General features: G+C 41.4%; 1 protein-coding gene across 2 annotated transcripts; it reads right to left on the bottom strand.

Moving 5' to 3' along the window:
* Positions 1–1,573: 1,573 nt before the first annotated feature.
* Positions 1,574–11,642, bottom strand: LOC146386265 (thioredoxin-related transmembrane protein 2-B). Of its 2 annotated transcripts, none has more exons than XM_084932361.1 (8): positions 11,325–11,642; positions 8,605–8,665; positions 7,479–7,592; positions 5,082–5,158; positions 4,876–4,982; positions 4,721–4,786; positions 4,516–4,645; positions 1,574–3,738 (listed from the first exon to the last, which is right to left on the bottom strand). In XM_084932361.1, exons 1-8 carry the CDS (start codon positions 11,511–11,513, stop codon positions 3,559–3,561), a joined length of 924 nt encoding a protein of 307 aa, XP_084788487.1. In that variant the 5' UTR covers positions 11,514–11,642; the 3' UTR covers positions 1,574–3,558. The 2 variants fall into 2 exon arrangements, with proteins under 2 accessions (XP_084788487.1, XP_084788488.1); XM_084932362.1 differs by lacking the exon at positions 11,325–11,642 and adding an exon at positions 9,271–9,534.
* Positions 11,643–14,493: the final 2,851 nt, after the last annotated feature.

Raw genomic sequence — 14,493 nt, 5'->3', positions numbered from 1 at the left:
TCTTCAGCACTAAGAGTAATTGGTGGGAGTGTCCCCAAGAGGGTCATGGACCCCCTATTGATCCTCCTCTGCCTCATCACATGAGCTGAGGTGTGAAAACAGGTGTGGGTCACAATCAGCTCAGGTTTTGAGTGAACCCAGGTTTTTAAACTACAAGCAGTGACATCCTCCTTTATCAAATCCAACAGTGTGGTCTGATAGAGGGAACGGAGGAAGTAGCATATGAGCAGTAACTGTGTGAACATGTCTGACGTTTTTATCTACATGGTGACTCTTCATTTGCTTTCTTGGAAGCAAAAGCAAAACTGCTCTCTGCTCCTGGAAACTGGGTTTGGTCAGCCATCTGACCTTTGGTTCAAACTGCTGATGTGTTGCATTTAAGTCAGTAATGTTGAAACTGGGTTTATTTTGAACACAGGAAAAGTACCATCAGATTTGATCGATTATGCAGTCCCACCTAGAAAGCATCTGATTGGTATGAGTTTGCTTTTGCAGCATGATAATGATCCCAAACACAAAAGTATATCTGAATAGAAAAACACACATTACAGCAGGACCTGGACATTATTGAAGCAGTGTGGGATCAGCTTGACAAAGAACAGAAGAGCTCCACTCAAAGAGCTTTGAAGAAATGACAGAAAGCTGCCTCACAGATTTTAGAGTTGAACAATAAATGTGGTAACATCATTTGAAGGCATGGCGTACATTTTCATTGCTCAATTCTAAAATCTACTCTAACCAGAATTTCAGCAGAATTAACTTCAGCTTATTGTGCAGCCCTCCAAAACTGTCCTTTCTCATTTTGCCCCATTAGAAATTGCCCTCGCCTGATGTCGCCCACACTGTAGAGCAGCGGTCCCCAAACTTTTTTGCGCCACGGACCGGTTTATGCCCGACAATATTTTCACGGACCGGCCTTCAAGGTGTCGCGGATAAATACGACAAACTAAAACTAGTACCGGTACCGAATAAAAGATTTATTCATAACACACGTGAAAAGACCCAGGAAAACCGAGTACACGATAAAAACGATAACAAAATAACTCTGAAAACCGATAAAAACCCTGAAAACCAGACATTTCACACCTGAGCCTCAACTCTCGCGGCCCGGTACCAAACGACTCACGGACCGGTACCGGTCCGAGGCCCGGGGGTTGGGGACCGCTGCTGTAGAGGTCACCCCACTAAAACATGATCCACTAGCTAATCGTTAGGAATGACACATTGTATATCCAAACCTTTATATCTTTGCAAGAGAATATGTATGTATACCTGCAACAAGCGCGGTTTGTGAACAGATTTTTTAAAGCCAGGAAACTTATAAAATCAAAAAGAAGGCAACTCGGCCCAAAGTAGCTGAAAAAGTTCAATATGAGTCTTTCTAATGGACATAGTTAATTGGTTTTGCTCATTCATCTTCATTTTCTACAAGCTTAATTGGCTATAGTCATTTCACCACAGATGAAACATCTGCAGATAATTGGGCTACACAAAGACCCTGGCACAGAGTTGTCACATGTCACTGTGAGGGTGGTGACCAAAATCTGAGCTAAAAGGAAGGAGGACGACAGCATCACAGCGCTTCATGTTGTCTTTACTGCATGAACAGCAAACAGGCCAGACTTTTCTGAATGAAATGTAACACGCCACAGAGGTTAGACATGGTCAACATGAATAATAAACCAAACAGGTTTTGTAACAGCAGGTTAAATCAGGAACAAACATCGGTAAAACTACAGTGTGCTTACTGAATGTAAAAAAAGGAAAAACAAACGTGTCAGAAAATTGGTTCACTATGTAACAAATAACAGTTCTGATCATTAATATTCAAAAGGTTTGTAACAAAGACATGAATGCAGCGATGCCAGTAACCCAGATGATCCTCAGTCTGTGGAAACACGCTCATTTTATCTCCATGGAGTCCGGGGGTCAGCCAATCAATGTGCAGGACACATCTGACATCATCTGGGTGAGGAGTGCAGAGGTTCCTGGATCCAGCAGCTGTGTTTCCATCATGCACACTCTGTTAGTCACTGTGTGCAGTTTCTCAACCCGGGGCTCAACACCCCGGCCGGGACCCGTAGATATGAAGTTTGTGGACAAGATGGATATAATCCACAGTTTCCTCATGGATGAGACTGACCAAACAGTGACTCCCCCTCCATGGAGCATCCCAATTATTGGATTGTTGTTATTAGATATACTTTTTTTAGAAAAGAAAATGTATTTGAGGGTCTCCACAGATTTATCACATGGCTCTTTATCATTTATCAGAATGTTTAAGTCATCAATTACACGTTAAGGCAGAAACCGAAGCCTTCTCTGTTTGAAAGTAAAATTAAATGATGGGTGGATAAAACACAGCAGGGTTTATAAACCTACATTCAATGGCAACTACACACAAATACCACAATGAAGGAGGAAGAAAGAAATGAATCTCCTGTTGAACGAACCCCAAACTTCGGCCTGACTCACTGCTACTTTCTTTGCAGTGGTTCAATCATCAGCTACTTACAGTCTACAGCAGCTCACTGCTCAGGTCAGTGTCAGCAGTGAGCTGTGTTCGTGTGCACCGCCCCGTGTCCTGGTGTTGGAGCAGCAAACAGTGCTGCCACGCTGCTGCATGGTTCTTAGGGGGTTACTGCAGTTCACACAGGATTCAATGCCTCATTTTCAGGTTTCTGCACAAACAGGAGCCAAGCACAGCCGAGAAGCCTGGAACTACTTCACTGATCCCAAGTCAGCAATTATTTGATGTATTATTTAGTCTATTAGATTAAAATGTAAACTTACACATGCATTTAGTCAAGTTTAAGAAAAAAGTCCTTTGCATTTAGAGTTTTATGAAGTCAAACTAAAAACAAAGGTGGGCTCGTCAGGTTACACCTGAACTATGACGTGTTTTACACCATCTGTTAAAGGCAACTGCAGAAGACTGGTCATACACAGCAGACTGGAGACCAGATGAGAAACTGGGGGGAAGCGTAGGATCACTGAATCACCACTAATTTAAATCAACCTGACAACTAAGTGCTGCCAGTCAGGGCCTGTAACGTGTGTCCAAAGAAAGAAACAGCTGACTGGGAGCTGCACACAGTCATGGTCAGCAGGTAAAAACACTCAAAGAAGAAAACACAACAGAAGCTGATGGAATGTGTGTGACGAAGCTGCTAAATGGTCCACATCAGTAACTAACTAACCGCATTTAAATTATTAAAGATTAAAATAAGTCATTAGTAGCATAAAACTGTAACATGTTCTGCTCCTGTGTTGGACGTCTCCATCATCAGCCCCCACCAGCCAAGCTCCTCCACCAAAGAGTGACCTCAGGTTCTCTTCACACAAAGGGAACTGGGATGGTTTACTGCAGTTTGCTTTGATACTCTGCTAAATTACATATTAGGGACATTCAGGGAAAGGGGCGGGGCCTGATTCACAAGTAAACAAACAGAACACTCTGAAGAGGAGCATGAAGACAAAGGTGGAGGAGGAGCTAGCTGACCCACAGTGGACCCACAGATTCCATTAACAAGTCCAGTGTGAGTAATACAAATGGTCCTATTTGTCCTTCTTGGATTCAGACTCCACCCCCTGGGCTTCAACTCCCTGCTGCTCTGGCTCCTCCTCCTCGGGCACTGGGGGGAACTGGGATTGGCTGACCTTGTCTCCTCTGGTCTTGCTGAGCTTCTTGGATTTCTGGTAGAGTTCGTTCAGGTTGAACTCTCGGATGATGTTCTCCTGATGGAAACAAGCATACAAAGTCTTAAATATAAAGACTCTTCTGTGGAACAAAGTATCAAGTATATGGATCAGGAGGGGAACAGCTGACACTATAACTGATGTGCAAGTTTCTGGAGCTCACAGTTCTACCTAAGCTCTGCCTTTCCCCTCAGCCCCAACCAGTCAACCCTGACCCTGGTTAGAATGAAGGGATCTTCCTGTTAAAGGGGAGTTTTTCCTCTCCACTGTGGCCAGGTGCTTCCTCACAGAGGACTGTGTTAATATTGGGCTTCTGTCACTTATTGAAGATAATTACAACAACTCAATTTTTAATTTCAGTCTTAAGTTTTTAAAGAAACATGTTTCTTATCCCATGTCAACCCTGCAAAGAAGAAGATACAAAGTTACTTTTTCATGCACAGATGTAAATATTTGTAAAACATAAATGTTCTGATTAACACCGCTTACCTTCAGCATTTCAGATATTTCCTTATTTTCTATAATTGGAGTAAATGTAAATAGGATTCTGTGTAACAATCGCACACTCTGATGGAACAAACGGTGACACCAGGGTCAGACGACGCACTGCGGGGTAATATGGCTTTTTCAGATAATGGATGAACTTGTTTTCTCTTTTTTAGATTACTTTGCACATCGTTCGCTCCACTGACCACGTTTTAACGGACAAACAGGATGCTACAGTGCCACGCGACCAAGTCCAGGTGTTACTGAGAAAAAGAACATCTTTGATATTACAGGTGTTCACCTTTAGCACACCAGCAGCAGCGGTCTCACCTCAGTGAAGCTCCATGACACAGCCCTGCCCTTCTTGTCCACCTGAGGGCGCCGCATAACTTCTTTCCCTCCTTGGAACAGCACCAATGATGGAAGCTGCTTGGAGAGTGGAGATGCTGACACCTTGTACCTGCAGAACAGGGAGTGCTCATATGTATGTGGGGAGCCAAACGTCACAGAGAAAACTGATTTAAAAGGGTCTTACTTTTTGGAAACCTCTCCATAGCGTCCAATGTCCACTTTGCCAAACTTTAGGCCAGCACAGTTATACCTATTCCACAGAACAGAAGGCACTGAAGTTACTCCTGAACGCAGATGAAGACACGCCACAATTTCACCAGAGGATGGTCTCAGCCTTACTTGAGAGAGAGATCAGCGTACACAGAAGCGAAGGACTGGCACTCTGGAGACCAGTTGGCAAAAAACTCGACGATCCACGTCACACGGCCGTCTCTCGCCAGTTCATCCTGGACACACACGGTAAACACACACTTTAAAACAACTGCACATCAGTGTGTTTCACCAACAACCAAACCTCTACCACCAACTCTTCCACTTGTACTCACATCAATAGTTTTGTCACTGAAGTATTTGATGTACTCGGGTCCCATGTACAGAGGAGGCTTACAGGTCATCAAAAACACTGAAACACACAGAAGATCACAGCAGATGGATCGCTCCCTCACACTCAGTCTGCTGCTGTTTCAGCTGACTCGAGTGAACTGCTCTCAGCAGGATCTTACATATTAGTGAACTTACTGTGTCTTTGTATGTTAACATATTATTTCCCTTGTCTGAGGGAACGTCAGCCCAATAAGCATCCAATGAAACACACCTTATTTTCTTATATCTCCAGTTTTCAGTGTAACTCACTTCCAGCTTCTCGTTTCAGATTTCTATGACTGATCGTAGCACACTAAACATCAACTCATGACAACTCTAAAGGCCTTTGATCCGTTAATTCATCACAATCTTAGAGTGGACAACTGGACAAGTAGATGACGTTCAAACTCCGACCCCTGTCTCGATCCCTTGCTCTGCTGTTTTAACCGGTTTGAGCCTGTGACTCTTTCTTCTTTAGAGGATGTGGTCGGCCACCTGAGGCCCTCCGGTTCTCCAAATGATCCTGTCCCACCACAACTTTTTCAGGAGATGTTTCCTAGCATAGGCCAGGCTGTTCTTATTGTTATATACAGCAGTTTAATATCTGGTGTAGTCCCTGCTCATTTCAAGCATGCATTAGTACAACCCCTGCTTAAGCAACCTGACCTGGACCACACTGTGTTGGCTAACTACAGGCCTCTCTCCAAGTTGTCTTTTATGTCTAAAATCTTAGAGAAAATTGTACACTGCCAACTGATGGATTTTTTAAATGAGAACGGTTTCTTAGAGGTCTTCCAGTCAGGTTTTAAAAACTTTCATAGCACTGAGTCAGCACTCTTAAAGGTTTTTAATGATATCCTCCTTTCCTGTGACTCTGGTAATCATGTTGTTCTTGTCCTCCTTGACCTAATAGCTGCTTTTGACACTGTTGACCACAACATTTTACTGTCTCGCTTCACCATCTTGCAGGAATTCGTGGTACTGCTTTGAAATGGTTTAGGTCTTATCTTTGTGACAGAACTTTTAGTGTTAACTTTTTAGGGTATGAGTCCTTCTCTGCCGCTTTTCAGCTTGGGGTCCCACAGGGCTCAATTTTAGGGCCTCTGCATTTTTCATTATATTTACAGCCTCTGGGAACCATCCTCAGAAGGCATGGATTATCCTTCCACTGCTATGCTGACAACTGTCAGATTTATCTGCCTCTGAAGCAGAACGATGCCTTCTCTATTAAACCACTTTATCAAATCTTGGATGTTCCTAAACTTTCTAAGATGTAATTCAAGCAAAAGAGAGGTGACTGTGTTTGGTCCCAGTGGACCTTGTGAACCCTCCACTATTGACTTGGGACCCCTGGCAGAGTACTTTAAACCTGTCAAGTCCAGTTTTTATCATTTAAGGCGTTTGGCAAAGGTAAGACCTATTTTATCCAGGCCACATTTTGAAACAGTAATGCGTGCTTTTACTTAATCTCGTTTGCATTACTGTAATGTGCTGTATTTTGGAGTTAGTCGGTGTCTTCTCTCTCATCTGCAGCTGAACTGGTAAAAGAGAGCACATAACTCCCATCCTCGCCTCACTCCATTGGCTGCCTGTATATCTTAGAGTTCATTTTAAAACTCTGTTTTCAAATGTTTAAACAGTCTTGCCCCACCTTACCTCTCTGAGCTTCTTCATCCTTACTCCCCCCCAGGTTTCTCAGGTCAGCTGACAAGCTGCTCCTGGAGGTACCCAGGTCCAAGAGGAAGCTCAGAGGGGGCGGGCCTTCTCTGCCCCAGCACATTAGAGAGGCCCCTTCACTGTCCACTTTTAAAACACGTCTTAAAACCCATTTTTACTCCTTGGCTTATGACAAGGAGTAAAAATGATTTTATTGTTTTAAATGTAATTCTAATTCTCATTTTATACTATTTTACTTTTTGCTATTTGTGCTAATTTTATTAATTTAAATATAATTTTAATTATCATCTTATTTTTATATTTTTATCCTTTTAGATTTTTATTTTTTTAACTTACTGAAAATATCATTTCTGGCACGTCAGGTGTACAGCACTTTGTGTTCAGCTGGGGAGTTGTTCTGAAAGTGCTATATAAATAAATTGCTTGCTTACTGTTGCATATACACAGGTTTGCACTCTCTAAGGCCCGTGGCACTTGTACTTTTGATTGTTTTTTTTTATCCTACTGCGGTAACAAACTCCCTTGCGGGATGAACAAATGATCTTTAGCCTTCTCTCTCCTGTAGTTTGTTTGGCCCTGTTCTTCCTGTTAACGTGGAGTTCTCCCCACCAACAGTCTCAGTGATCCTGTGGGACCAGACGGTTTCTGTGAGGTGCTACTATCTAAACAATGAGCTGACAGACCTATGCAGAGCGTCAGGTAGAGCAGCCCCATCCTGATGTCCAGTCTGAAGAACAGGATCACATTGGCCACTTTGCTGAACAGGATGATGTTGCCCACATGTTGCTCCACAGTTACTGACACAAACAACACAGAGACACTTTCATGTTTTAGTCACTGCTATAAAACAGATTAGCAGCAGATAATAAACAGTCCTAATGAATGATGAACACTAGGGCTGTTCGATATAACGATATATATCGGATGACGATATAAAACGTTTGAGTCTAAGGTTTATTTTTTAGCACCTGACGGCTCTTTTTTGCTTCTCATCCGTAAACACTCTGCATCCTCTTTCACGTCATTCAGTTTATTTTGAAAAGTCTCAACAGGATCTTGAGCTTTATTGTGAAAGGTTTATGTGGAAAATAAACCAGCGGACACACGATGGTGTTACCGTCGTTGTTGCTAACGACAACGCATAAAAACAGGCGCTTGTCCGTCCGTAGTGTGGTTATATTAAATATAAGAGAAAGAGAGAACTTGAAGAAATTAATATAGCCACTACAGTGACATCAGAACCATGAACAAATATTGCCGTAAACAGTTTATTTTGCGACACCACGAAACAAACGATAGCGTAAAATGAAACGAGAGACGTTTTTATATCGTCATCCGATATATATGGTTATATCGAACAGCCCTAGGCTTTTCCCCGCAGCACGCCGTGTAATAAATACTCACAAAGAAAACGGCGGCCGTTACAACTTATGACTAAAAATGTATCGTTTCATGCATCGGTTAAAACACTCGCCTCCAGCTACATGACGCGCAGCTGGAAACACTTCACGCAAGTCGAGCTGCCCGAGATTCACAGAATTTACAGAGAATGTTAAATGTTTGTGATTTATATCGTTATCGGGACGATAGACAACGGGATATGAGATTGTGGTCATATCGCACAGCCCTAATGAACGCGATGATGCAACATCTTTCAAATTCACTACTAAATGTGAAACAGAGCTCTGTAACGGGCTGAATCTTGAGGAATTCACTGAACAGCCAATTTAAAAGCTTCCTGACAGAGAACATCACAGAGCGCTGGATAGCACACAACTCATCCACACTATGAAAAAGACATTTACTCACTCGCCCGGCGGTTCTTCATCATCACGATGGCACTGAGGAACATGAGGATCTCCACCTCTCTCTGAGAACACAAACATGGCCTTTGTTACTCTGCCGTCTCTGCTCCACTCTCACAGCCTCTACAGCTCTGACACAATTTGCTAACACAGCATTTCCCATTTGACTGGTTGTTGTTTACACCTTTGTTACTCAGCTGATTTCAGAAACAAACACAAAACTGTGAGATGAGCAGAGAGAACACTAAGATGATTTTCATTTTAGCTCTGGACAGATTTTAAAGCCCTGTTCTGATACTTGCACAGGTGCTGTATCTCTTCTGTCAAAACAGCAACTGCAAATAAAGCACCACATCTGCCAAATAAGTCATTTACAGTGATGTACAACAGTCAGACTGTGAGGAAACAAAGGCATGAACAGTTGTTTCTAATTCTAATTTGGACACATTGTTCTCATAGACGTAAAACACAGGATTGCATGAGGCTAGATCATCAGTACAAACAGTTGTGCCCAAGTACAAGTTACTCAGATATGTCACCACTAGGGCTGGGCCATATCATACCGTTCACGGTAATACCGGTATAATGTCGGGCAATGATAGGAAAATGAAATATTGCGATAGAATATGGGTAAAACGCGCATGCACAGTGCCTTTGTTTACATACGCACACGGTGGAAAAAGCATGGCGGCGACAGAGAATGAGGAGGGCGAAAGTGGATCATTGAATGAAACGATGAAGCAGAACTGGTTTGTAAAAATGCTGCAGCTTCAGTGGTGTGGAACTGGTTTAGCTTTCGTCCGTCAGATACACAACAAAGCACTATTTTTGGTAGAGCATGCTAGCGGGCCGTCGTTATTACCGTGTTGTTTGGAAAATACGGCACACTTAAAATCAATCCTTTGATTTTTCTGAAAATCGACAGAGCCCCTTATAATCCCGTGAGCCTTATGTATGAACTCTGGTTGTGTTTACTGACCTCGAAACGATTTTATGTGCACGGCGCTCGAAAACCTGTCAAATGTTTCAGTACGACTTTGCTAAGCTACGAAGCCGCACCGCTTGATGGATTGTCGGAGCATTACGGCTATCGTAGGCGGAGCCTCGCGGAGTGATACGTACTGTGCTTCAACATAATATTACCGTATTGTGTGTGTATAACCTCTTTTTAAGTTTTGTGGATATTATACATGGTTATGCTGAGGATATGTCGGCCAGTTTCCACTGGAAATGCCTTTTGGTAAAACTGTCAGACAGGAATTTGCATTTGCACTGTTAAATTTTTATATAACTTTAATGCACATAAAAAACAGCTGCTTGTTTAAGTGAAAATACCTTCTTTTTTTGCACTAATAAAGTTGTGGAGTTGTAAAGTATTTTGTCTCGTGTCAATTATATCGTCAGTTATATCGTTATCGCAAATTTTCAAATGTATATCGTGATAAATATTTTTGGTCATATCGCCCTGCTCTAGTCACCACTTTGGCAAGATCTACAAGAAGACCAATGTGTCTCCCACAAATGAGAGGAAACAGTCCAGAAACCAGCGGGGCTCAAGCCTCATGACCTGGAAACTGCTAGAACACCAGTGTCTGTCTTTGCTGTGGAGGGGCTTCAGCCTCTCCACAGAAAGCTCCACTCAATTTTGCAGCTTCCCATTTGGACAAGCCGAAGGCTTCTTGAGAAAGGTTTTATGCCCGGACACGATGAAGATTGAGCTCTTTGGCTATATTAACAAGACTCATGTTTGGAGGAGTAAAGTTGAGGGAAACCTAAGAACACCGTAGCAACTGTCAGGCATGGCGGCAGTAGCATCATGCTCTAGGGCTGTTGCTGCCAGTGGTACTGGTACCCTGCACAATGTGGATGGAATAATGAAGACGGAGAAGGACTACATGCAAATTCTTCAACTTCACCTCAGATCAGTGGCTAGATGGTTGAAACTTAGAAGCAATATGATGTTCTACCAGGACGAGGAACCCAGGAACATCACAACTGGTTCTGCAGACTAATGTTAAGTTTGACCTCTGACCCCAATTTGTGGACTATGCCTGGGCTAAGAAACCAACCAATTTAAATGAACTCTTCCAGTTTCGTAAAGAAAAGTGGTGAAATATCCAGACAAGATTATGCCAGAAGCTTATTAACCAAGTGTCTGGTTGGGGTGCAACTTTGTAAGACATATATATTCTTTTTCTTTTTTTTTAAAAGTCACTAGAGATTTATGCAGCACACCAAAGAACAGCTTAAAGAACCATTAAAAGCCCAACTTTACCACAACATTCATGAGTGTATATAAACTGTAAGAGCTCTAACGGGACATTAAATTCGGTTCCATTTGGCTTTTATTATTACTACAACAACAACCCTCATTCTCTGTGATACCCCGATTTTGCCTCCCCTCCTGCAACCTTCAGGACCAACACAGTAACACTGACACCCCATGTTTATTCTTGTATTTTAACAGACCTTCATTGATATGCCGTAAGCAATAAAACACATTAATCAACAGCGGAAAACTACAAATGAGTCGTTTTCACTTGTGTATCTTAGTCAACAAGTCCAGGAACATCAATGAGTTGCTTTTTGGCCGCTGTTTGGCCTGACAGCTAAAGTCATCTGGCCCTCGTTACCATAGCCTGTGCATTGGTCCAGCATTCACTGACCGGCTAGCTGCTAACACATTCGGGAAAACGACCAGACTTTCTGGCTTTTTCTACGGACCCAGTCGAAGTCGCAGGAGTTGCCGTCTTCTCGCTGTGTGGCCAGACGGTCACAGATGCCGGGCGTCTTGCGGACAGCTAGAAATGCTATAGACATGAAGAGAGATGCTACATAATATGGCTTCAGCAGCCACTTGTACACCTGCGGTAGATGGTACAGAAAAGCGAATAATGGCGTCAACAAAGCCATCTTGAAGCTAACTGTCGTACAACAACTAACCCGGGAAATAAACCCCGTAAAGACGGAGGTCAGCAGTGCTAAACCGTTAGCTTAGTATAAATGGCTCTGCGCTAGCAGAGCAACGTGAAGGGGGTCGGAACCACAGCTTCCGACATAGATGTTAAAAATAAAAGCATTGAATTTTATATTGTGGATCGTTACTTTTGAATTCAACCTTTTTGTATATCTTTGTAGTCATTTAATGGAAAAAATAACGGTGCGACAGATATTTAAACGCACTGCCGCTGTTTCTAGGCCTAAAATGACTCATGTCGCCTTTTAATTTGAAGCTGGCAGGACTAACGTCCTGTGTAAGTGTAAGCTGGAAGATGCTACACGTTCAGTTTTATGGAGCACGAGCAAAAATTGTGTTTCGCGTTTTTGCGCGCGTGCGATTCTTTTGTTTACAGCTGTGAATTATCTAAATTTTTTTGTTTGTTTGTTTTTTGTGTGAATTATCTAAGTTCTGTACTCCTTATTACGTCAGTAGATAGCGCTCACAGGCTCAACGCATGCGCAACTCAGAAATAAATGACCTGGGCACAATGATGTGTCTACACATGAAAGAAAAATAAACAAACAACCGATTTGAAATAACATCTTCAGGCATTTTGTTACTAACAGCCTGTTGCAGTTATGTGTTAGGATTTCTTTTATTCAATCTATATTAAAAAAAAGTGCATTGTGTTCTTAAAATATTTGAAGGAAACTGGAGAAAAAGAGAAGAGAAAGAATTGACAGGCCTCAAAAACTTCATCTACAACATGTCCAGGACCTGAAAGACCTCATCAGAAAGATTTGTATGCCACTCCATCACATGTATTGACATGAGGTGAAAGTAAATGCTGTACTGAGCTCCTGGTTAAAAGCCATGAATGAGACTCCTCAAGGGAAACATCTAGAAAAACAAGGAAAAGAAAATTTCACATAAAATTTCACAATATGTGAAGTTACAGCCCAATTTCTCCAAATGTATTAGAAAAACAGATAAGTCCTAAACTCCTTGATATGCTGATGTTATGTCAGTAATTGATGCAGACATCAAATGTTAAGCCTGTACACACTTTGTCATGGATATAAGAGGACTGATAAAAAAAAGGTGCACTAATAAATAAATCAAAAATGTTAATCGAGTCATCTGATTTATTCTAAATTGGAAAATAATTTTCTGTCCACCATTTGTGTGACTAACAGTCTCACCTCCAGGTGGCTGTTGTTGTAATCTGGTGACATATAGATAAAACTGGATTCTGCTGTACAGATACTAAGGAGTCCTGTCATGGCCCGTGTGCAATCACACAACCCTTACTGCAGAAAAGACAGTTTGGAAATTTCAATGACGTTACAATTGTTGTACATTACTGTAAAATCAGTGCTGTGAGAGTGACTTTAAGATCACAGCCTGATTAAAAACACAATCTAACATAAAGGTTATTGCCCCTGGAAATAGCTGTAAGATATTAAGACAGCGAGATCACAGGATGGCCAAAAATGTACTTTGAAATAAGATCTTCTTGTTTCATTGGAACAATAAAGTACGATGACAAAGAATAAGTGCACCTATGGAAGAACGAGTATCACTGCTAAGCAGAGATGGGCAGTAACTGTAATCTGATTACTTTTTCAAGTAACGAGTAAAGTAAGGGATTACTATTGCAAAAACGGTAATTAGATTACCGTTACTTTCCTGTAGGAACGCTGCGTTACTGCGTTACTAAAACTGTGATTTTTTTTGCGAGAACGTCTCATGTAAGCCAGTGCGCTGTTGGTGACAACAGCTGTGTGCAGATCAACAATGTTTAATATATCGAGTGCGGGAGAGAGTATGAGCGTGCAGCGTTTAAAGCGTGGAAGTACTGACCTTACTTTGAGTTTGATTCCATAAAAAGTGACAAAAACATTAGTGTCCGTTGTGCGTGGGAAGAAAACTTCTTTTTACAGCGAAAAAAACCCCTAAACAAGCACCGAGTGCGCAGCGACGTAATGGGAAATTCACAGAGAAACTCGCGGATTCTTCAACTGACCGCGGCACACCTGCACCAGGGTAAACCTCCGCCTATCCCACTCCTGCTTTACAGGTGAAAATAGAGCAAAAGGGCCGCTAGTCTTTGACTTTATTTATTTTCTGCTGTGTTTTACTTGCATCTATTTAAAAGAGTGAGTGTAAACACAAAAAACATTTTATTTTATGTGCTGGAATGTGCAGAAAATAGGTTTAAATGTTAAACTAATTTATTCAAGTCAGAGAATGGTGCATATAATTAAATTTTTGCTTGATGCATAAAGTTAAAAGATTAAAACTAATAAAACAAGTTTTAAAAAGAGACTTTTCCATTTGATTACATTTTGTATGATGGATTATGCAGAAAAAGTAGAATTGGGCTGAAAGATCTATCGCTTTATCACCTATTCAGGTTGTAAATCGTGTTTTTAAAAAGTAACTAAGTAACTAAGTAATTAATTACTTTTGAAAATAAGTAATCAGTAAAGTAACGGGATTACTTTTTTGGGGAAGTAATCAGTAATTAATTAGTGATTACTTTTTTCAAGTAACTTGACCAACACTGCTGCTAAGGAGTTTAATGTTTTACATGCAGACTTGGGCTGCTTGTCTCCTCTTGGCATTTTCTTATTTAAACGTTGGAAGCTGAAAATTTAGCAGCACAACACTGTTTCCTTTTCCCATCAAACATTTCTTTCAGTCATCTGTTTATCAGTGTGATATGTGACTAATATTTTTTTAGTAAAAACCAATAACCACAAAGTACACAAATACAAGAGTAAATATTTTATTTATCAAAGATACATGATGACTCATGCAAAACAACATTATAAAAGTCAAAAAAGTTTTATGACACTCTGACACTTTCAAAGCACACACACACACACACACACACACACACACACACACACACACAAACACACAGACACACACACACACAAACATGCA

Source organism: Perissodus microlepis, chromosome 6 (genome assembly GCF_051167445.1).
Source record: "Perissodus microlepis isolate ML-2025 ecotype Zambia chromosome 6, ASM5116744v1, whole genome shotgun sequence".
NCBI classification, from domain to species: Eukaryota; Metazoa; Chordata; class Actinopteri; order Cichliformes; family Cichlidae; genus Perissodus; species Perissodus microlepis.
This window is presented reverse-complemented; position numbering and strand designations above follow the sequence as displayed.

Coding starts and splice junctions, on each gene's coding strand:
- LOC146386265 (XM_084932361.1), bottom strand. CDS start 11,513: ATGGCTTTGTTGACGCCATTATTCGCTTTTCTGTACCATCTACCGCAG. Junction 8,666..11,324: donor ACTCCTGCGACTTCGACTGG/GTCCGTAGAAAA, acceptor TTGTGTTCTCAG/AGAGAGGTGGAGATCCTCAT. Junction 4,787..4,875: donor TACGCTGATCTCTCTCTCAA/GTAAGGCTGAGA, acceptor TCTGTGGAATAG/GTATAACTGTGCTGGCCTAA.